Source organism: Myotis nattereri (genome assembly GCF_964212035.1).
Source record: "Myotis nattereri genome assembly, chromosome: 10".
Classification (NCBI taxonomy): Eukaryota; Metazoa; Chordata; class Mammalia; order Chiroptera; family Vespertilionidae; genus Myotis; species Myotis nattereri.
Genome location: NC_138085.1, coordinates 40,639,035 through 40,664,204, shown reverse-complemented (window position 1 = coordinate 40,664,204; position 25,170 = coordinate 40,639,035). Strand labels below are relative to the sequence as shown.

Below are 25,170 nucleotides of genomic sequence, written 5' to 3'. Positions count from 1 at the left end.
TACAAAAGCAGTCCCCAAAGCCCAAGACCTCCAGCTGACAAAACAGCCTGCCCAAACTGCTTAATTTGCCAGTAAAGCAAAGCAAAGGAAAAAAAAAAAGAAAAAAAAAAGAAGAAGATGAAGAAGAAAAAGGCCGGGGGGGGGGGGGGGGGAGTATCTAACATACTTCTTCTGCCCTGTTATTTCTACTCCCCACGATGACAAGACCTTTGTGAGCAGGCTAGGGAGTTGAGAAGAGAAAACTCAATCTCTGCAGTCCAGGCTGCTTCACATTTTTCAGAAATTACTGCATGTTCAAACAATGGAATATTTGTCAAAGTACAACTTGATCACCAGCATTCATCTGTTTTTCATAACCACATTTGACCTAAACTGTGCTGACTAAACAAGGCACCCTGTGTTTCGCAGTCTGGAAAATGTGGCTCCCACCGTCGTTCTTAGACCGCACTAAAACCTCTGGCCCCCAGACTACAGCCTTTTGGTAACTAAGTGCATTCAGATTAGGCCAAGGATGATGTCTGCTGGCTTCCCTTGTCACAGATACTCTTTTTCAATTCATGTTTTGGTTAATTTCTATTTTTTATAGGTATTTCTCAAGAGACTGTAAAGGCACTACCAAATTTTTAATATTTTTCTCTCCCAATGACCTATGTGCATACATGTAAATTTACATATATAAACACACATACTTTTAACTTTTTAAAAATAAATTTCTTTTTGTTTGTTTTTAATGTTTTCTTTTATTAACTTCAGAGAGAGGAAAGGAGAGGGAGAGATAGAGACATCAATGATGAGAGAGAATCATTGATCAGCTGCCTCTTAAATGCCCCCACTAGAGATCGAGCCTGAAACTTGGGCTTGTGCCCTGACAGGGAATCAAACCATGACCTCCCATTTCATAGGTCAGTGCTCTACCACTGAGACTACACTGGCTGGGCTTAACTTTTTATTTGGAAATAATTTCAATTTACAGAAAAAGTGTAAGACTAGTATGGAAAAACACCCATATACTCTTTACCCAGATTCACATACCTTTAATATTTTGCCCATATCCTTTATCAATTGCTCTCTCTTCTACATAGATGTTTTTCCTTAGTCATTTGAAATTATAATATATATGATCCTTTTAGTCCTAAATAATTAATTGTGCATTTCCTAAGAATAAGAACAATTTCTTATATAATAGCAGAATAGTTATTAATTTTAGAAAATATGTTCCAATTTTGTCAACAGAACCAATAATGTCCTTTATAGCATATGTTCCATCAACTAAAAGTTTTAGTCTAAGACAAGGGTCAGCAAACCATGGCCCAGGGGTCACATCCATCCCATTACTTGTTATATAAATAAAGTTACTGGAATACAACCACACTCATTCATTTACATATTGTGTCTGGCTGCTTTTAAGCTATAACAGTAAACTTCAGTGATTATGACAGAAACCCTATGGTCCACAGAGCCTAAAATATTTACTATCATGCCCTTTAGAGAAAATGTTTGCCAATCCCTTGTATAGGACAATACATTGCCTTTAGTTGTCATACCTCTTTACTTTCCTTTAATCTAAAATAGTTCCTCACCTTTTATTAGTGACATTTTTGAAAAATATTTTTTTCTCTCCTTCTCCCCTTCCTTCCTTCCTTCCTTCCTTCCTTCCTTCCTTCCTTCCTTCCTTCCTTCCTTCCTTCCTTTCTTCCTTTCTTCCTTCCTTTCTTCCTTTCATCCTTCTTTCCTTCCTAACAGAATGCTCTTCATTTTGGGCTTCTGTGACATTTCCTCATAAATTAGATTCAGGTTATGTACTAGGGGTCAAAATACTACATAAGTAATGTTGCATCCCTCTCAGGGCATCTCACTCAGAGGCACACAAGTCTACCTGATCCTCAATTATGATGTTAATTTTGATCACTGATAAAGAGAGCGTCCAATTACAATTTTTGCCTTGTTATTAATAAACAATCTTGGAAAGAAACTTTAATACCACACAAATATACTATTCTTTACCAAAATGTCCCATCTAGATTTAGTATATAATGATGGTTCCTGCCTGAATAAATCTTTATTGTAATGACTGCAAAATGAAGAACCATGAAGAGTCTGAGATATTAACCACTTGCAAGCCAACAAACTACCACACCACAGTCCCATGGATGCTAGCGGAAGGCATAAATTCCTGGATCAGAGATAAAGTACTTCATGGCTAGTATCAATAGCAGTAGCCAGAGAATCAGCATTTATGCTTGCACCAATCCTCAGAGTCCCAATTTCCACAGGGCAATGTGAAGAGGTCCAGGTGACACCTGCACACAGCAGTTTTCTTTACCAGAGAAGAACCTGGAGCACAGGGAATCCAAAAATCTTTGTTCCACAAAAAAACACTATCTTGATCTTCCAAAGCTGGAAGCACAGCTGCTTTTTTTCTCAGGTGGGAGACATTATCCCTGACTTACAAAGCTGATGGCACACACATCTTGAAAAGATAGTCTACAACAGTCAGTGCTTCTGTACACAAGATGTACAGAGATGCAAGCGACACATAACTGTCTCCCACATGTCAACTACTACAAGTATATTGCTACAAGTAAGACCACAATCTTCTCCTCTATTTATGCATGCCTGTATTTATGGATAAATGTATTCATTCATTCATAAATCTATTTAATATTAGTAGAGACTCATAGTTTTCTATCCTTCCCAATGAAAACACCCATACTTGCAAACCTTTTGTTTTTTCCATTAAGATTTTTAAAAACCGAGCTACTTTTTTACTGTGTTAGTTGATGGAAGAGATTATACTTCTGAATTTCTGAATAATGTAGGAAAATCTGGAAAGACAATATGCCAAATGCAACTAAAACTTAGGGAAAGTATCCTCAAGCCCCTCCTAAAAACCTGAATAATAGCTTTTTTAAGAAGTCATATGTAGCAGCAAGTGTGATGTGTTACATACGGACTTTTCACTTGCTTATAGATACTGGTTTCAATAGCATCTTTTTATGTGATAAGAAAAAAAATACTAATAGGCAGATAGATCATTTTCATGTAATAAAAGTATCTGATAGTACTGTACTTCTCCTTATACCTATGGTCAGCAGGCCTCCCCATAAGATGGTTCTGGACAACCATTTTGATAAATATAGTCATATAAAACCTGAGAATTCAGAATTGTTAAAGTTCACAGCAAAGTCAACTTTGAAGGAGAAAGACTTTTTGAAAAGGTAGACTAAAAAATGCAGAAGGCCTTCCCACTTCCATTCCTATTTCCAATCATTATTGACAGAAAACCCTTAGGTCTAGTCCCTTATTAGTAGCAGAGGAAGAAAAATTATGGATTATGTTTATAAAGTTTATGTATCTATTATATATAACACTAGAGGTCCAGTGCACAAAATTCGTGCTCTAGGGGGCGGAGGAGTCCCTCAGCCTGGCCTGCACCCTCTTGCAGTCCAGGACCCCTCAGGGGATGTCCGACTGCCGGCTTATGGCTGGATGGCTTTCTGCGCCTGCACAGCCTGCTGCTTGAGCTTCAGCAGCTGCTATACTTGCATGGACTGAGCCAGCCACCATGGTCTTTCCTGCGAACACCATCGAGTGGGTGAGTGAAGCATGAAGGCAGGCTCACCCTGAGTTCCCTGCACTTCCCTGAGTCACTGAGTTGTTCAGACTGACTGCCTTCTACAGACAATGGCACCAGGATTGGCCTAAGCCGGCAGTCGGACATCCCTCTCACAGTCCAGGACCCCTCGGGGGTTGTAGCAGTGTGTCAAGTGGCAGGCAGCCAGGTAGGAGCCTAAATCGGGGCCAGGTGGCTGCACCACTCGCGCTCATCATGGCCTGCTGCACCTGCTGCCACTGCTTAGTAGTGCTGCCGCGAAGTTGGGAGAGGCTCCCACCGTGGTAGCTGTGCTGGCCAGCCATGAACCCGGCTTCTGGCTGAGCAGCACTCCCCCTGTGGGAGCGCACTGACCACCAAGGGGCAGCTCCTGCATTGAGCATCTGCCCCCTGGTGGTCAGTGCGCATCATAGCGACCAGTCATTCTGGTCGTTCCGCCTTAACGGTCGTTTAGGCTTTTATTATATAGAGTAGGACGCAATATAATATACTGAGTAACCATACTTGTAAGTGCTTAGAATTGGACTTCACACCTAGCACAATGAATTTAGCCACTTTAATCATGATGATAATGGATAGAGGAAAAAACACAAGACAGAATGTATAACTAATTTTTAATTCTAATTCCACTATTTACCACTTATGTGACTTAAACGAGTAATTTAACTGTGCTAGGCCAAGAATAGTTTTTTGTGAAAAGAGATTACTAAAAGAAAGAATATTCAAAAGCCCTGCTCCCCCTAATATTTTATGATTCTTAATCGCCAGATTAGAATTTTTATAATGGTAACATTAAATAGGGATGGGTTGCAGGAGGAAAGGCACAGGTTTTCTTGTATTATTTATTATATCTGTATATTTATGTCTGCACATGCATTAGTCTAGTTCTTAGTCCCTTATTCCTTCCCCATTGCATTCTTAAAGAGTTATTTTTATAAGAGGAACTTTGTAGACTGGGGAAAGGGAACAGAATATGTACTAGTAAGAGTTGAAAGGAGAAATCTTTCTTTAAGATTTAGTTTGCTTCAGATACTATGTCAGGTGTTTTTACATATATTCTTTAATTTCATTCTCACAGAAACACTGTAAGAATGAAATTATTTGAATGTTTTTAAATATGGAAATAGAGCCCTGACCAGTGTGGCTCATTTGGTTGGAGCATCATCCCCTACACCAAAAGGTTGTGGATTTGATTCTTGGTCACTTATGGGCACATATGTTTGGGTTTCAGGCTCAATCCCCAGGGTGGGGAAGGGGTGTGCAGGAGGCAGATGATCAATGATTGATTCTATCTCATCATTGATGTTTCTATATCTCCCTCTCCCTTCTTCTCTGAAATCAATAAAATACAGGTATTTTTAAGAAAAACATTGAGGCAAGAAAATAAGATGGATTCTATCTGTGCTCGGAGAAAATCTGGGATGTGGATAGACTAAAAGTCTAAGTTTCTAATCCAGTGTTAAGGCTCTAAACTACCTCATCTTCACACTGTGGTCTGAGTTATAGGGCTCTGAGAAAATACAGAATCCACTACAGTCGCAAGCTCAGCTTTTCCATCCCCCATAATTTAAAATAAATCAGTTCTAGTCATAGGTTAAAAACAAACTCTTCACTACACCTGCTACAACCATGGATAAACATGAGCTCCAGTTATAGCATTTGCTTCTGGTTAGATCATTTTGGTAGATGCAACTTACGTAACTGTGTGAATGAGCAAATTTCCCCTATAAAACAAAAGGAAATTCCTCCTCTACTTGTCCTCTAGTTTAGATCATGAGGCTCTGGTTACAGTTATTTATACTCCTCCTCATAATGTCCAAAACTACTGGGCCAATGTATTAAACTAAGTTTTCAGTATAGAAGGCATTTTTAAAAAGTAAAAAAAAAAAAAAAAAAAATTTTAAATTTAAAAACTGAAAACAAACAAAAACCTGGCAGTCACAACCAAAATAGAAAGGAAAAGGAAGAAAAAGATGTAAGTGATCTGATTCACTACATGAGATGAGGGAGAGAAGATTATAAATGCCAAATCCAGAGTTCTCAGTAATGGGAGAAATTTGGCATAATTATACAAAGAAACATTAAAAGGAAGAAACAAAATATAAAGTAAGTTTCAGGAAAGAAAACTGCCTGTCCAACATCATTATGAGAGATGGGGTCTGTCCATCTGAAATAGAGACCATGCACAGGCAGGCAGGAGGGAAAGACCAAGCCAAGGATAGAATATGGAAGACTGTATAAGCCAAGTTAAGAAATTTACTTTATTCTAAGAACAATGAGAAATTAAAATAGTTAGAGCACAGTTTTGATACAATTTAAATTGTGTTTAGAAGGATTACTGGGTGTTATATGGAAAATGAATTATTTCTTATTCATTTTACCACAGCTTAATAAATAGTTATGTTAATTGTGGTATCGAAAGCTGTTTAAGTGAGATATTATTGTTAAAAAAGGGGAAAAAAAGCAAACACACTTGAGAAGTTCAATGTTCCCAAAGTAAGCATTTTGAAAAACAAATGCAAACATGTCTAGGAAAAAAAATTTAATCATTTTTCCCCTTGTTTTGTTCAAAGCCAATTGATATGTATGCCCATGGGTAATAAGGTCACCAGGTTAAAAGAGCAATATGACAATCATAAAAAGTTAGATTACAGCTACTACAAACCAGGGCCCATTAGCCCATACTACAGGAAAGTTATCACTATAAATGGCTTTTCCTGTGTCCTTATCAATGCAGTGCACAAAGTATCTCACCCTCAGCTTTTCTCTGTGATCTATGTAGTGTTTACGCCTATCTAACCTCACCAGGCACTTGGTGGGTCAGTGAAACTAGAGGCCGTGAGATATGGCAGGAGAGTGATGGAACAATCTGTTAAGTGTCAGAGATGGACTAGGAGTCACCAAATATTTCAGGGCAAAACTTTCCACATTAAAAAATAAAAAAACCTCTCGAGAAAATACTTAACATACATTCTATGGCTCAGAAGTACTCAAGATCACTATGGAAACAAACGAGAAAGCTTCCAGGCTTCCAGCTCTGTTCTTACAGTATAAGCTGGCTTCTCCACACTGCAACTTGCATTTGTCTTAGATAGTGGGGCCAAACAGATGAACATTCTGGGGGGGGGAGTCCATTTAAAATGAAAATTTAAAAAAACAAAACAGTTATAAAGATCATTAAGAGGAATAGTGTCTAAATATCAGCACCTGAAATATTAGTCACATAAAGTTCTTAAAAAATAAATTTCAAGTACATGAACATCAGAATTCCTTCCTAGCATGCCATTCCAAAGGATTTGAAAATGCTACATACTCATTTCAAATTACTGTTCTCAGGAAAGCTTTTCCATTAAAAGTTCAATGTTCTTTTCTTATTTCCCAATGAAAATGTATATATTTCAAATAAGAATGATGGAATTTTTTTTAAGAAACCAGGCCTTTACACTGTCCCTTACAAAGCAGCTTTTCTCTAGACCCATTAAATTATAAACTTTCTTTAAATATATTTTTATTGATTTTTAGGAAGAAAGGAAGGGAGAGAGAAAAATACAGATGAGAGAGAAACATTGATAGGCTGCCTCCTGCATGCCCCTACTGAGGATCAAGCCTGAAACCTGGGTCCGTGCCCTGAAGGGGAATCAAACCAACAACCTCTTGGTGCACGGGTAGACACTCAACCGCTGAGCACACTGGCTAGGCAATTAGAAACTTTTGAAAGCAGAAAGTCTCCTGACCATCTTTACATCTTTCACTGAAAATAAATAAAATTTATCATGGTTATAATTTAAAATGGTTATTTTTTTGCAGATCTTCTCAGAATATACTTGAATATACCAATATGAACTATAAAAAACCCAAAACAGCAACAGAGTAGAGTTTCAATGACATTTGAAACAGGAGCCTACCTCTTTTTTCTTAACAGATTAACTGATGAGACTGGTGTTCTCCAGAAACATATCTTTAGAGACAACTTTAAGCAAATCTGGAATATTAAGCTCTACACCTCTGGCGATGCTAGAGTTCTATCTACAGTTTCCAAATATGTGTGACCCACAAAATAAGGTGATGTTTCCCTCTCTCTTTCTTTGTAACACCATCTTTGAAAATGCCAAAGAAGAAAAAAAAACAAAAAACCACACACACACAAAGAAAAACACCTTGCTCACAAACTAGGCACCCAGAATCCTGCACATAGGTCTCATTCTCATTTGTCTTAACTTCTGCCATAGGAGGAGTAAATGACCCTGCTTGTATTTAACACCCAGATGGAATGTTTAAATGTTCACTCAAGTGTCTTTGTAAAATATTTAAAGAGTTTAAATAAAGGATTTTCACTATAATTATTTAAAATAAATACAACTCAACAGTCTCAACATTTATAATAGAATCAAAGTAGCTCTAAAAAAACTAGGCTATGGTAAAATACAATCAATTTTAATGAAAACTAAAAAAAAAAACACAAAAAAACAGAGCTCTATTTACCTATTAGAAATTCGCTGTCAGATCAATGGTTGGTGAGAAGCACTGACAAAAAACTACACGAAGTTGATGTGTGAATTTTTTTCATTTGCCAACCTACACGTAGCAGAAACGTTTTGCTATAGTTTTAAAATGGGGATCTCATTTTTTTAAATCAATAATATTAAAATCTGACCATTAAAACTACATTTAATTCTTCAGATTTACTTTAAGTCTATGTTCCAATTTTTGCTGCTAAATTTGCTAGACTATTAAACACCAGTGCCTTTTGATAAAAGTTCAGGAATAAGAACCCTAAAACTCTTACCTCTGGTGCCGACAAAACTATTTCATAGCATGATTCAGCATAAGGCCAGTCTCTACCAAGTAAGGTGTTTTCTTCATATTTAACCTATAAGTCACTTACTTAATGTAGTCAAATTTGTGAACAAAGTATTATATATAATCCAAGATAATATTATTATAAATACATATGTAAACAACAACCCTTCAACTCCCATTATACAAGGGGATCTTTTAGTCTAGCTTTGAGAATGCCAAAACTATTCACTTTCCTTTAGTTGAAAACTCCAGTATTTATTTCCCAAGTGTTTTACTAAAACAGCCGATTGCTACCAAAGTTCTCTAAGTAGTTTCACTAATTCCCTGAACACCTCAGAAAACATGTCACTTAGAACTGCTTATATCTGTCCTTTTTCCATTCACCACATCCTTTCCTTGCTATTATCTATAGCTACACACCATGAATTTGTAGTCTCCTCCAGCTGTCAGTGCAGACCATGTGAGCAGAAACCTTCAGATTAGAAAGAGAGAAATATGTTCCAGGAAGCTTCCTGCTCACGCCACCTCACCCCATCCCCTGCTCCAGCGATGATCTTGAAGGACTGTAAAGAGCTTGTGGGTAAGTTCTAGCTCTGCTGCTGATTCACCTCTCCTAATTATAGCCAAGTAAAAAGAGATATTATTAAAAGTAAGAGATATTATTAAAAGTAAAATACTCTAAAACAACACAATTACTTATGTTCAAGAAGATAAATTACTGACTAGAGTTCTCCTAATTATTCCTAAATCTCTGCTCTGATCCTTTCCAAGTAGAAGAATTCAGGGGACAAAAGTGTTAGTTTAGGTGCTAAGGCTAATTTATTCTTAACAAAAAAAGCAGGTGACCAGCTTGCCATGGATAATGGCTGCTCAGAGAATAAGGATTTATGATACAGAAATAAGGTCACTTTGAAATATGCTTTCAAATTTAGATTTTGGCAAGGCTTCTAAACCTAAAAAAAAAGGCAAGGGAGTCCTTAGGAGACATAAAAGGGGACACTCAATGGAACTGGGGTGAGCTTTTCTGAGGCACAGGTCTAGAATCAGTAGATACCTAAAGCATAACTCACCTTGTAGTTCCCTTTAGATGAGGGATTCTTTCTAGGTCTATGACGGATAAGACTCAGAAACTGGGGAAGCCTCTGAAATTCTAAGCAAAATTCTACATGCATGTACCTATGTGCATTTTGTCTGGGGGAAAGGTTCACAGCTTTCATCAAACTCTCAGAGGCCCTTTGCCCAAGGAAGTTAAAAAATTATACTGAACTTGCTAGAACCTTTGTAATAATGAATTCAATGCACTATTGCATTCTGCATGTCCTTATATCTTTGGCCGGTTTACAGTCTTCTTTAGTGATCGAAGGGAATTAGATACAACTGAGGTTCTCATAATCCATGTAATACTGAGGGGCTGCTGCTTACTAAAAAAATTCATGTGTTGCTATAATTTCTATCCCTAAACCCAAGATGTCAGAAATCTTTAAAGTAAACTTTTTATTATAGTATAACACACATGCAGAAAAATACCTGGGGGTAGGGTGGTATTTACAGGTTTGATCCCCAGTCTCTTAATGACACCCAAGTTCTTCTTACGGGATATGGGGGGGGGGAATATGTATCCTTTCAGTGATAGAAGGGTGAGTGGGCAGCAAATTTGGAGAAGAGTCAGAAAGATGTTGCAGTATATAGAGGAGCTTAAAAGTACATACAAATCTTTCCTAAAATGAGCTGTTTTCAAGGCTTGGAGCCCATCAACATGACAGACATCACTGAGTTGATAGAATTTTTTAAAAAAATCTGTCAGACAGACTGGTTTCTTATCTTCATTAAACAGATAGTCCACCCATATTTTAAACTACTACTCCACCATGTACAAGAATCTCAGATTATTATTATTCATCACTTCCATTCCAGAAAACATTTTAGTTTATTTTATCCCTTCTTAAAAATATTCTCTTTAATAACTGTAAAATGTTTTATATCCTGCCCCTTACCTGCTCATCTCTAAACTGTATATGAAGAGTTAAATAGTAAAAGCTGTTTAAAATAATTCTATAAAATATATCTACCTTTGCCCTGCACACTTCCATTGCATTACTACATCAAGGACCAAGTCTCAATTAACCACTATCTGACCCTTGTTCACTTTCTTCCCTCCCCTCCTCCTACCAAAGTTTGCCCTTCCTGCCAAAGTTCAGCACTTCCTAGAAAAGTCTCACTGCCTGTTTGATATTGTACTTCACTTTAGTCACCAAAGGAAGAATTTACAGGTGCTTGGCCCCATCTATAAGACCATGACCGAAGTCTGACCTCCTGTTACAATACGTGAACTCCTGCCCTACTGATAAGGCTGGCAGATATAAGTAGGATTTTTCAAATAATCCTTTGGGAATTTATAAGCAGCACAGCCATAAAAGGGGGGTGAATGGAAGGTCGGTTTCACTAAAAATAATAAATATTGCCATGTTTATTCAAAGTGTGCCTTGTTATCCTCCAGGCCAAAAGTTCAGATAAACACTATTGTAAATGACAAAATATTAGAACTTTTTGTTACTTCTGTTATGATCCTTCCGTTGGACACCAATAGAACTGTTTTCCCTCGTCTGAGTCCCAGCCCTGATATTGTATAACACTGCCTGAGACTAAAATGCTGGATTCATTTGCGGGTCAAAGGAGGGCAGGTATCTTTCAAAATCAAAAACAAGCATTTATTGAGTACTGAATGCTAGGTGCAAGGGCTAAAAAAAGATGAATAAAACATGGTACCTGCCCTAAAAGAGCTTATACTCTATTGAGGGAAAAGAGTACATATTTAGAGTAATATAATATAATATAATATGCACTAATAGAAATATGGACTGAGTCCTATAATAGTGCAAAGGGGATGGGGACCCACCGTGGTCAACCTGAAATGTCAGGAAAATTTGCTGGTATGAAATAAATATGAATTAGTGAGTTAAAAAGAAATGAGAATAGCAATTCAGGCAGTAGGACTAACATGAGGAATGTATGAGAATGTATCATGAAAGCTAGGTGGTAAGCAGCAGAAATATGACAGACAGGACATGGAAAACCTTCTAAACTACAACATGCTATATTATCTTCTATAATTCTATATTTTATTCCACAGACAACCACTTAGAGAATTTTCATCAGTAACATATATGTCAAATTTGCATGACAGATAACTGTCACAAGAGGGAGAAGTGAGTCAGTGGTTTATGCTGTAAGGTAGAGAACAGTTAGTTTCAATAATCCCTATAAGAATCTGAACTAGGGCAACCATTTTAAGATGGGAAGATCAGATGAAGTAAAAAAAAATTTTTTAAATACATTTTATTGTTGTTGTTTTTTACAGAGAGGAAGGGAGAGGGACAGAGAGTTAGAAACATCGATGAGAGAGAAACATCGATCACCTGCCTCCTGCACACCTCCTACTGGGGATGTACCTGCAACGAAGGTACATGCCCTTGACCAGAATCGAACCTGGGACCCTTCAGTCCACAAGCCGACGCTCTATCCACTGAGCCAAACCGGTCAGGGCAGATGAAGTAAAAATTTTGAGATCAAGGTAACATTTGTAAGATTTGGAGATCTGAATATGGTATGAGAAAAAGGAAGAGTTTAGGTTTCTGCATGGTAACTAGGTAGATGATACTGTTATTACCTGGGCTCACTGTAAATTCAGAAGTAAGTTTTACGGTGGTGGTGGGAACAGTGAGTTCATTTTGAAACATAGGGCTTGTGCTGCCTATGGAATATCCAAAAGGTATGGTTCAGCACACTATATACTAAAAAGTGCAAAGCTCAAGGAAAAGCTGAGAAATACAGATACAGGTTTGAAAGTCATTAGCACATTAAACCATGAAAATAGGTACTATCATTCAAGAAAGGAAGGAGAGAAAGAAGTGGAAATACTGAAGGACACAAAGAAGTAAAGCCCACAAGGACCAAAACAGGTAACAATTCTCAAAAAGGCTGGTAGAAGAGAAGGAAACATATTGAGACGAAAGACGAAGGGATTAAGAATTTTAAGAAGGACATTATCAACAAAGTCAAAAGCAGCTAAAAAGTCCAGTAAGATATAGACTGAGGGTGGTGATATGAACAGAAGATAAATATACTGAGTTGATGAGAAACGAAGAATGAAGAAGTAAAGAGCAGTATTGGAATGGAAAGCAATGAGAGGAATAAGGTTTATTTTCTGCTCAGTCCTAATTTCTTTATTCCCAAATCTAATATTAATCTTAATTACATCAGAATGTAAGAAAATATTTGTTACAAATATTTATATTAAATAATCCACTTTTAAATATCTTTGCCAATATTATGAGGACCTAACCTTCACCATACAAAATACAAATTACTCCTTTGAGGATGAGGAAACAAATACAGAAAAGTGACAAATTACAGCCCCCCAAAAGCTTTGAAAAGAGTCATCCCTAGATGTTATATATGGCCTGGCCCTTACTTTAGCAAAGGATATATCTGAGTTATTAAAGTCCCTATAAATCTGGAACAGCAATGTTTAAAAGATAACCATGCATTCCAGGAAAATATAGAGCTGAGATCTTACCACTTTGGAGAGTTATATCTTTTAAAAATCAGAAAACATGGGAGAGAAGGTCTGTTTCTGCCATATAAACTCTGGCTCATTAAATTGTTACAATAAAGTTATGAATATCAAATATCTCATCATTACAAAATACCACTGTGTAGAATTTATTTTTAATGGGCAATTTAAGGTCTTCCTGTTTAGTCTTCACAGTTTAGGACTATATAGTCTTTGTATACTTAAGAATGTACAGATTTTAAATAATTGATCAACTTTTTATGTTGATGGCAGAGATTAGAACTGCTATTTACATGTCTATACTTTGTCAAATACTTTTTAAAATACTAATTATGTGTCTAATAATCAGCATCAGAAATACATAACTTTTGTTAGCGCAACTGTCCTCTATTAAATGCTAATTATGTGCCACAGACTGGTCCAGGCACTGTTCATACAATACCTATAACTGCACTAAGCAGGTAATTATTATCGCATTCCCCATGTGAAAAGCTAAGGTTTAATTGCACAAATAAATTACTTCAATACTCTTATGAATCACTATTAGAGCTCTCACTTGAGGAAAATTTGTTAAAATTTCAATATCATAAAATCTGACAAAAACTAGCATGCACACAGTAATGAGATATAGTGCTGTCATATTACAGTCATTCAAAAATTGTAACTTCTGCCATGATAGATTGTAATTTCCTTTTAAAGCAGAAGTTCTTGACTTATTCATTCATCCTTGCGTCTCCAAACCCATTTCATGCTGAAGAGAAAATCAGTGTTTATTGAGTAAATAAGTAAATGAATAATAAGGTCAGAGTTTGCATATGTTCAAACAAATGTACTGCATTCTTCAGCTACCACTTTTCTATTTATTCATTCAACTAATAGTAAGGAACTACCATATGTCAAGGACTGTTGTTTGTACTAAGAATATAACATTAAACTAAACAAACTATCCATTTTCATAGACTTCACACTATTTAAGAGGAAAAAATCATTTTTGCTATTATGAGGCCTAACATAAACCTTAAAACTTGATATGTGTGAATATGGTTCTTATTCTAATGACATTTGGGTTAAAAACAACTGTGAATTCCTAAAACCATACATGCTAATGAAGAGACTAAATAAAATCATGGAAAATGGAATCAGGATGATAGGGAGGAAGAAGCAAGTTGTATGGCAAAGAAAAGAATGCATATCACTGCACATGGGATTTCTACTCAATTTTCAAGGAATAGATAACTCCTATCTTATATAAATAATTTCATAAAATAGAGAAAAGGAAAGAATGTTCAACCATTTTAATGAGACTATTATAACACTGACTTACAAACCATATAAGGACAATACCAAAAAAAGGAAAGGAAAGGCCGAAACCGGTTTGGCTCAGTGGATAGAGCATCGGCCTGCGGACTGAGGGGTCCCGGGTTTGATTCCGGTCAAGGGCATGTACCTGGGTTGCGGGCACATCCCCAGTGGGAGATGTGCAGGAGGCAGGTGATCGATGTTTCTCTCTCATCGATGTTTCTAACTCTCTATCTCTCTCCCTTCCTCTCTGTAAAAAATCAATAAAATATATTAAAAAAAAAAAGAAAGGAAAGTATAGGCCTGTGTTACTTATAACCAACCATACATATAAATACCGAAAATAAAGAGTAAAAATAAATAAATAAATGAATAAACAAATAAGACTTAAATTCCACAGGATGTTAAAAAAGCAGTAATACATCCTCATTAAGGTGGATTTATCTAAAGAATACAAGGATGGTTTAATATCAGAAAAATCTATCAATGAAATTTATCATATTTATAAACTAAATGATAAAAACCTCAGAATTATATCAATATATCTAGCATACAAATTCAATAGAATGTGACATTCATTTATGTTTTTATTTTTAAAAATTCAGGAGTCTAGGAATAACTAGATGAATCTTTACCAAAAACCTACTGTAAACATCAGTTAAGAGAGAAACTACAGATACATTCTCTTTGAGATAAGAAATCAGACCAGGATGCACAATATCACCTTCCTAAACAACAAGGTAATAATGATCCTGGTGAATACAATAAGACAATAAAAAGAACAGTGAGCTATACAAACAGAAATAAAAGAAACAAAATCAATATCTACAGACATAATGATCAACTAACTATATAGTAAGCTATCATAAACTAAAAAACAAACTGTAATAAAAGAGTTGAGCAAAGTTGGCAGGTGTAAGGTTAACATATAAAAATCAAGCATTCTTCAATATCAGCAATAACTAATTAGAAATAAAGTAGAAAACAGTAACAAAAATTACTATTTTACTATTACCCGAACAAAGAATGCCCAAGCATTCTGTTACTAGACATAGAAAAAGCTCAATTAAATAATTTAAAATATCTTATTCTTTCATGAATGAGATGACTCAGCATTATAAAAGTATCAATTCTACCCAAAATTTATCTATAAATGCAATCAATTCAAATCAAAATCTTAGAAGTACTTTTTTATTAACTCAAACTGATTCTAAAATATATATTTAAAAGTAGAGGTTGATAATAGTGAAAGCAATTTAAAAGAGAAGAAATGAGAAGAGACTTCTTTTACCTTTTATGTAGATATGTTAAAAAACCAAATGTAACAAACTATAGAGCTGAAAAATAGATTCATATAAATATGCATATTAGGGTATTGCAGAGGTACTACCAGGAATCACTGGAGATATACAAATTATGTAGTAGATGAGATTGGTAAAACTGAATTCATCATACAGAAAAAAATTAAGTTCGATCTATACTTCATAGTATATAAAATGATGAACCCAAGCTAGATAAAAATTGAAATGTGAATGGTAAAATGTTAAAGATAATGTAAGGGAATGCTCTATGATGTCAGAATATAAAGGGATTAATAAAAAAACAAGAAATACAATACAAACTACATGAAGGGTTACAATTCATGGACTTGATTATATCAAAATCAATAATTTCTGTTTCATGAAAAATAATATAGACATAGTTTAGCGTATGGTGCCAAACTGGAAAAAAATATTCACAGTAACCTAAACTGTTAATATCTACCATATATAAGAAATTTCTGAAAGCAAAAAGAGAAAACTAAAATAAGAAATCTTGAGAATATCATTCTAAGCGAAATAAGTCAGACCGAAAAAGTTAAGAACCATATGATCTCACTCATCTGGGATATAAAACTGAAAGCAGCAAAGGAATAAGCAGGAAAAATAAACAAAAACTCATAGACACAGATAACAGTATGATGGTTACCAGAGGGAAACAGGTTAGGGAGATAGTAAATGGTAAAGGGGATCAAATACATGGTGACCAAAGATCTGACTTTGGGTGGTAGGCACACAATGCAACATACAGATGATGTATCATAGAATGTACACTTGAGACCTATATAATCTTATTAATCAATGTCATCTCAAATGTAATTTTTAAAAAAATCACTAAGACACAGAAACAAAACAAAAAAACCCTTTTCACATACTTTATATATAACAGGCTAGCCATTTCAGAGGGAAAAAATTATATTTATTTTCTAGGTGCTTTACTAGAAAAAAAATGCAATACAAAATTGAACAAAGGTTAAAGATAGGCAGTTTAGAGAAGACAAACCTTAAATGATTAGTAAGTCTAAAATGAGAAGCACAATGTTACTAGTAATCAGAGAAATGCAAATTATAACAAAGAGCTGTCATTCAATATCCATCAGGTTAACAAAATTTAAAAATTAGTGAAATTAAGTATTTTACATATTCCTTATGACCCAGAAATTTCATTCCTAGGTAAAGAAGTCATAGAAATGTACACACTAGTCCATAAGGATATACTATTTGTTACAGAAAAATGTTAGAGGCAAATTTAAGTTTTGATCATTAACATAATAGATAATAGCAACAGCAAATACAAACCACCAGTTAACTATCAAGCAGAAGTGGGAGGCAATGAGTTAGATATACAGACAATAACAAGAATAGATATTAGGAATAGTGCTGAATTTTAAAAAAAAACTACAAGAAGTAAAACTCAATCCATAAGACAACACCATTTGAATAAGTTAAAAACACCTATACATAAAAAAAAATCACAAATTTTCAAGGACACAATCATGACCATATGTTAAACATATTAGAGTTAGTTAGGGATGGGAGACAAGTGGGCTTATGGATAAGAGACAAATGGAAAAAACATGATAAAATAAAATACAAAGGCGGCTTTGTATGAAATGATGATAATATTGTGTCGCTAAGTAAGATATATATGATTTCTGTAATTCTCTGTACATGAGAATGAAAAAAACTGTCTACTTATTTTAAAGCCTTGATACATCTCAATCTATATCCTGCTTCATCTTTATATAACAAGGAATGATAACGAAAAAGAGTGGAGAAGGAGAATAGACAGAGAGGGGAAGAGGGAGCTGGTGGACAGCAAGGAGAACTAAAAGAAAGGAGAACAGAAGAGAGGACGTTACCAGCTCTTTTCTCAAACTAATGGAGATCACCACCAAATACTGCAGGCCATGAAGTCCACAGACCAGCCCTAAATGATTTGCTCAGTGGATAGAGCGCCAGACTGCGACTGAAGGGTCTTGGGTTCAATTTCGGTCAAGGACACATGCCCAGGTTGCAGGCTCGATACCCAGTTGGGGGCATGCAGGAGGCAGCCAGTCAATGATTCTCTGTCATCATTAATGTTTCTGTTTCTCCCTCTCCCTTCCTCTCTGAAATCAATAAAAATACATATTTTTTAAATCCACAGACCAGTCCCAAACTATCTGCAGTAATGGCCTAGTGACAATACATTAAATACGTGAAGAAAGAAAATGAATAACAGACTGGACTGGGCAATAAGATACGCTCAAACTTATTTCGCTTAAAATGATATTAAAAACAACCTGATAGAAGTTCTGAACTTTGCTATAAAAATGATCAATAATGGGCTTCTCTCATCAATTTGTCTTTCATGATACTTTAACTTCATAGTTTAATTTTTTTTTTACTGACTTTGTATATATCTGTGTGTCTGCACATAGGTGTACAGATGGAGATAAATTCTAATTCATTTATTAGAATACCATTCACACCTATAAAATTTCCCCCCTTTCCATATGCTTTGTATGACAAAAGGAAAAACTGTCATCAGGAATAAAAAAGTTTTTACATATACTAATGTAATATGTAAATATAGGATATTGTTATTTAAATAACTACATTATTAAATTAAGAACTGAAATCTGAACATGTAACTATTTTTAGGTATAATCTACAAACAGGTTGACATAGAAATTAATGTTACTAGCTAAGGCATATTATATGGCAACCATAAAAAGGTCCAAGAAAAAAAGATTTTTTATAATTAATACTCCTTAAGTAATAGTTTTCTGTCCTTACTCTTAATAAACAGAAAAATATCAAAAATGAGAAAGCAGAGTTTGAATTCAATATATATCTTTATTAGGCAAAGCCAGATAAAGACTCACCAGGACAGAATATATGTGTAGACATCGATAAACTGGAGAGAAATCCACCAAATCTTGGGTCCCAGGTACCTGCAAAACAATCAGATTGTCACAAAATATTCAAACAAAGCTATTAATAGCAACTGCATTCATTTTTACTACTCACTGTAAGAAAAAGATACGGAAATATGCTAGGAAGAAGAGAGGGGCGATCATATAAAAAATAAGATGAAGAATGGAAAAGCCAAACCTAGAAGTAATACCAGCAAATGAACAACGCCTAGAGATTAAACCTATACATCAAAAGAGAAAGTAAAACAGAAAACATCAGGTAAGAACTGGAGTAGAGTCTCAGTGCTAAAACTGATTTGTTATGTGACCTGACAAAAGTAAATCACAATTTACTTTGGCCTTAATTTCTTCAACTAAAAAGGAAACTACCAGTTGACTCATAGAAATTTAGTAAGAATAAAAGGAGACTATGAAAGTAAATATTAAACAAAACAAAATAAAGCATAAAAGACAAAATAACATAAGAAATATTTTTTTAAAGACCTAGCTGAAGTTTTATTGTAACACTGGTAAATATATGATTGATCAGAATATAAGCACTTCTATGTTTATCGGTTCAAATTTATTGACAATTTTGTTCATTTGCTTGCATCCATGAAGGCAGAGATTACATCTCCATGTTTAAGAATCTCATAGTGCTGTGTACTCTGTAAGCACTCAAACAAACTTTTATATGAATTCAAAGATTGCTAGTAAGGTGCTCCAGATCCTACATTATGGCCCAACCAGCATTACTGAGAAAAAAATTTACAGACACATGGGGACATATAGTTAAAGAAAAAGTAAGATTCAAAAGCATAGCTTAACACAAAATGAACCAACAAGTGACCATTGGGGCACTTTTACTAGAAATGACCACTTTAAAGCATCTTTGACTGAAAAGTGGAGATCTGAAGGAAATTTGTCTTTCCAGAAAACCAGACCCTACCAGTGAAAACTACAGCTAAGCAAAACACAATCTCAAAAAAAAGGAAAGCTAGAAAAACTTGATAAAATCAAATTTATAATAGTATTTACACTACATAAAAATTAAACATGCATGTGAAAAAAAAAAAGACAAGAAACATTAAAAAAAAAACTTGATCTGTATAGGAAATGATTTAGAATAAATTATTACAAAATTATTTATTATAAATATACTAGAGGCCCGATGCATGAAATTAGTGCAAGAGTAGGCCTTCACAGCTGCCACAGCAGCCTCGATCCTCAGCTGCAGCCCCGGCTTTGTCCGGAAGGTTGTCTGGAAGGATGTCTGGTCTAATTAGCATATTACTCTTTTATTATTATAGATTTACAAAAAGTTAAGGATATTTCCTTACCTAATTTTGAATAAAAAATTCAATCACAACTTTGTTTATATGTTCTTTGTGCAATTTATTCCTTTTGTTTTGCTTTGCCTCAGACCTATAGTTTTATTCAAAAGGAAACTGCTTCAAGCATTCTTCAGACAGAGCCTTGGCCCTTTCACATATAGGACCCATCTTTATAGAATAAACTAGGGGCCCAGTGCATGAATTCATACATTTTGAAAGGAACTGTGGGTCACGAGGCTGTGGTGGGCACAGGAGCGGGTCTCGGCCCATCGTCCATGCCCCCCTCTGGCCCCTCCCACTGTGGCCTCTGGTCCCCTGTCTGCCGGCAGCCCAGCTCCCACTGTCACTGTTCCCACGCACTGACAGCGCCAGCGCTGCTTGCACCAGCTGACAGCGCAAAGCGATTGGGGCCAGTGCCAGCAACAGGTGCAAGTGCCAGGCAGGCCTGCAGCGTGAGGAGCAGAGAATTTTCAGTAACCACCAGAGGCTCGACCCAATGACAGCTACCAGCACCCCACCTTGGTCTGGTGCCCCTGCTCACTTCCACCATCTCACTGCAGTCAACACCCACCATATTCCCCTGGTGGTCAACGCACATCATAGCGACCGGTTGTTCAGTTTTTCAGTTGTTCCCCCGTTCGGTCTATTTGCATATTAGCCTCTTATTATATAGGATTATTATATAGGATATCCACATTAGGAGACAGTTTCTCTACAAATCTGTGATGAATAAGCTAATGGGGCCCCTTACTAATTAATGAGCTAATAAGACTGGTTTACCTGGGACATAGAAAGAAAAGACAAAGGTCTTTCCTGTCATCTCCAGCAAATTTTTACAACAAAAACCATTTTCTGTGAGGCTGTCTTGACATCATCACACTCAACTTCAAACTGCTAATTGTTCTGACCTGGAAATATTGGCTAATTCTTAGCTCTGACACCATAATCCAGTTAAGACCTCCTGCTTTGAAATCGAGACAAGAAAAGATCTAGACAAAAATTTAGACAAGAAAAGTTGGAGCAAAATGGGGTTTCAGTTCACAAACTTTACCCCAACTTCAAAATAGCCTACTATGTAGAAATCATTTTGCTTCCTTATGTGAAGAACCAAGCAGAGTGCAGGAGAAACGTATGTAAAGCATGCACTGACTCATGTTGCTTTGAGCGAGAGGTGTTTTCCCTACTTTCACTAATGAAAAAGAATCACATCTCGGGGAAGGCAGAGGAAGAGAGCAACCTGCACTGTACGTGAAGGAATGCTACATGTTTGGAAGGATAAGAAATGAACTTTCAAAAATCTAAATAAATGGAGGTGGAGAAGAGAACAAAAGGCAGTTTTTCTGACTCACGTAAACAGGTCTGTTTTAAGGGCCACCTTTTGCTCCCCATTTAAAATGCTAAATCTCTGTCAAAGCTGTCTTCATTCTTCTTCCCCTCCTGTGCCCCTCCCTTCCCTCAAGTTGCAGGAATGATTCAAACGGGGTTAGGTTTCAGCTGGGGCAGAGGGAGGGGTCCAAGGACACTTTCCTAAGCTAACAATGACTGTCTCTAATGGTTTCTGTCTCCTAACAAAAGCCATGACTCTGTTGTTATCAGCTTCATCTAATTTTTCCTTTCCAAAGTAAATAACACGGCCCTTGCATTTTACACATGTCCAAGTTTGACAAATCATTATTGACTGAGGCTATAACTGATAAGAGATAACTTTGTGGTAGGACGTTGTCATTTCCTCTCATAAGGGCTTTCTTTCTGAGATACAGAAACATGATTAAAATAGTTAAACATTTCCTCTGCCTGGCAGTCAGGAACTCAAGACATTAAGATACTGGAGTCTGCATGTTTCTAGTTCAAATAGATCTAGGAAGATATCAACCGCAGCCACAAATAGTATAGTCAAGATTATTCTGCTTTTTTAACTAATTCCTTTCCTTATGAATTCACACAACATAATTTCAACACCAAGGACAGCAGCTAATTCCCTATATAGTTTCTGAATGGAGAGCATTAGTAGCTTCTATCAGCTCAAACCTCTATATTTTCAGAGAAGCAAAAAATAAGACGTTAGATTCTGTAACTAAGAAATCGATGCCTCAGAGCACATTATGGTATTATATAAACTAAGATATTAAAGTAATATCTTAGTGAGACTTTAGGGGTGACTGGACTACAACATTCAGAGGCAGATATAAGGAAGGAAACTACTACGTTCTACAATTACACAATCACATAGCTTTTAGAGAACATGTATCACTAGGTAACAATTTATATGACTATTATTTATCATACAAATAACTTTTACATTTGTATGATAAATATTAACAGCTTCCATCAAGGCAATAATTCTTAATTACTGTCTGCAAAAATATTTGTTGTTAAGTAGCCTTGTATCCATCAATACATCAGCTAGCAAACAAATTTTGCCACTATATAAATGACTAAAAAGAGTCTGTATACAAAAGAAGCTCTAAAGTAAGAAAGTAAATTTATAAATAGGGGTAATGAAAGGCACACTGAAAAAAATAGTCTTATAAGCCTCTTCAGACAATATATTTTGAGGAAGATATAAAAATTACAAGTAGAGCCCTGGCCTGGTGGCTCAGTTGTTTGGAGCTTCATCCATACACCAAGAAGGTTGTGGGTTCAATCCCTGGTCAGGGGGGTGTATGGGAAGCAACCAATCCATATTTTTCTTCCTTTCTCTCTCTCTCTCTCTCTCTCTCTCTCTCTCTCTCTCTCTCTCTCTCTCTCTCTCCTCTCCAATAAGAGCATATCTGTGGGTGAGGATTCAAAAAAAAAAAAAATCCAAGTAGAAATGGTAATACTGGAAAAGAAACGTGAATGTTTAATTATAAAAATTCTTGCAAAATACCAGGATCTGATTTTTATGGTGTTTTTCTTTTTTAATAGTATCTTAGTTCAGGTCCAAGCCTCTGAAAATTTAAAGGTTAATGGGTAAGTTCCTCTCATACAGAATAAAGAAAATGATTTAACTTATTAAAGAAAAAAAAAGGATATTTTGATTTTAAAATAAATAATGGCACTTAAGTGTTAATCAGATAAATCCATTTAATATTTTTAACACCCCTGTCCCCTAAAAAAGGAGCTATTTCTACTATGTTAAAAGACTCACTAGTGAATGAGGTAGGGAAAAAAAGTCTCCACAGGTAACAACCGGATAAATCTACCTGCTTTATTACTGGGCAAGCATACCATTAGGGAAGAACAGACTACAAGAAAAGATTGCTTGCCGCCTTCCACTCAAGAGTAGAAGCCAATGTACTGAGAAATTTACCTCCGCTGCTGAGAAAGACAGTGCATGAAAACAGAAATGCATTAGTGCGCGCTAGCCCTGTTGTTCGCACAGCTGTCCCAGGAGACACACACACCATTTATTTTTCTCTTATGAAATCTTTCAAAGTAGGTGGATCATCCAAAAAGAGTATGATAGAAGTTTGCAAGGAATTTCGACTGCTTCTCACTAATTACTTGAGCCATTCTCCTTCTTGAAAATACTTTTGATTACCACTTTACACAAAACAGTTTCTGGGTGCACATTTCTGAGCATTAGTTGGATCTCAAGTCATTAAAATGTACCAGGCATCTTTCTGAAGGGAGACAACAACAAATGATTAGCTGAAGGGGCATTGCCTTTGCATTTAGAGGATCAATTCCGACTGCCCATATTATGTCTGGAAGCCAGGAAATACCTGGCAAACATTTTTCACCAGTGTAGTTTTCTGTCCTACTTTGCTTCCACAACTTCAGAGAAAAGAAGGATAGAATTCATTTGGACATAAGCTTTCATAGAGCTGGGTTGAACACCAACAACACACCCACACACTAGGGGCCTGGGATTCTAAGGGACTACAAGTAACAAAATTGTAAAGGATTTTCTAATACCCTGAGCAGAGCCCTAGCCCAAAAGTACCAGATTTTGCTATAGAGCTTCTCACAAATTATTAGGATTCTTCCTGAGAAATCCCTACAGAGATTACCACTTCATTTATTCAAGTGTTTGCACTAAGCAGCATAGAATAAGAAAAAAAAAAAATCACCATTTCTCTTTACTGAGACACTGCAAAGAATTTTGTGACCAAAATCAAAAGATAATCCCTCAAGAATTCTTTTCTTGAAGCTAAACACTGGGGGGTGGGGGTGAGGGGTGCGGAGAGTTCAACTGGTTTTTATTTAACAACAGTCTAAGAAATTGTAAACTGTTAGGTAAAAAAGATAATTTAGCACTAAATATGGTATTAAGTATAAAAGTTCTGAGAGGAGGAAAAATTAAGGTAATCTAAATAATAAAAAATAATGTTATGATATTATAGGTAAAGAACTAATATCCCCAATATATAAAGAACTCATTAAAATTGAAGGAATAAAACAAAATCATTAGAAAATTGGGCAAAATACATGAGCAGAAAGTTTACAGGGGAAAAAATAATAATACAAATAGCCTTCAAACTTATAAGATACTAAATTTCACCCAGAGTAATAGGAAAAATAATAAAAATTTTACAAAATAAAAAGATACCATTTTTTATCTATGCAACTGGCAAACATCCAAAACCTAACAAAATACTCTCTTTAAAGGAGCTGTCAGGAAATAGGCACCTCTTACATTGCTGCAGAGCAGAGATTTAGGAAATGGTACAACCTCTATGGAGCAAAATCTGGCTTTATCTAACAAAACTACACATGCATTTACCCCTTGAATCAACCATCCTGCTTCTAGGAACCTGCCCTGAACATACACCTCTGACTAAATGGAAAACAGTTCTCAGGTTATGGGGCTTATTTTGAATTTTTTTAAAAGTTTTAGGGTGTTTTACATACAGTACAATAATTAGTTCTGACAAATCCGTATATTCCTATAATCATCATCACAATCTAGATTTTAAAAATTCCAACACCCACAAAAACCCCCTCATGCTCCTTTGTACTTAAATTGTTCCCTGACACCCAGCCCTTGGCAAACACTGGCCCATTTTATATCCCTGGAGTTCTCCCTTTTTAGGAGTGTCATATAAATAGACTCAGATGGTATGCAGCCATTGAATCTGGTTTCTTTCATTTATCATACTGCATTTGAGGTCCAACACAGATGAGCCTGTGTTGTTTCATGTGTCTGTAGCTCTTTTCTTTTTATTTCAGAGTGATATTCCAGTTATGGATATACCACAGTTCATTTATTCCCTCGACTACTGAAGGACTTGGGTTGTTTCTACTTTCTAGCAATGTAAGGATGAATAAAGTTCCTATAAACATTCGGGTATTGGTTTTTGTGTGAACATAATTGGTAAATACCTAGGAGTGAGATTGCTGGATCATA

The 25,170-nt window shown here is 35.8% G+C and overlaps 1 protein-coding gene across 1 annotated transcript in view; it reads right to left on the bottom strand.

Annotated features, from left to right (window-relative positions):
* The window catches only part of EXOC6B (exocyst complex component 6B), a 530,863-nt gene that overhangs the window by 273,843 nt on the left and 231,850 nt on the right, over positions 1–25,170 (bottom strand). The window contains exon 8 of the mRNA XM_081101107.1: positions 18,475–18,543. Within this exon, the coding sequence (XP_080957233.1) occupies positions 18,475–18,543 (69 nt within the window). The remainder of the gene's footprint in view (positions 1–18,474; positions 18,544–25,170) is intronic.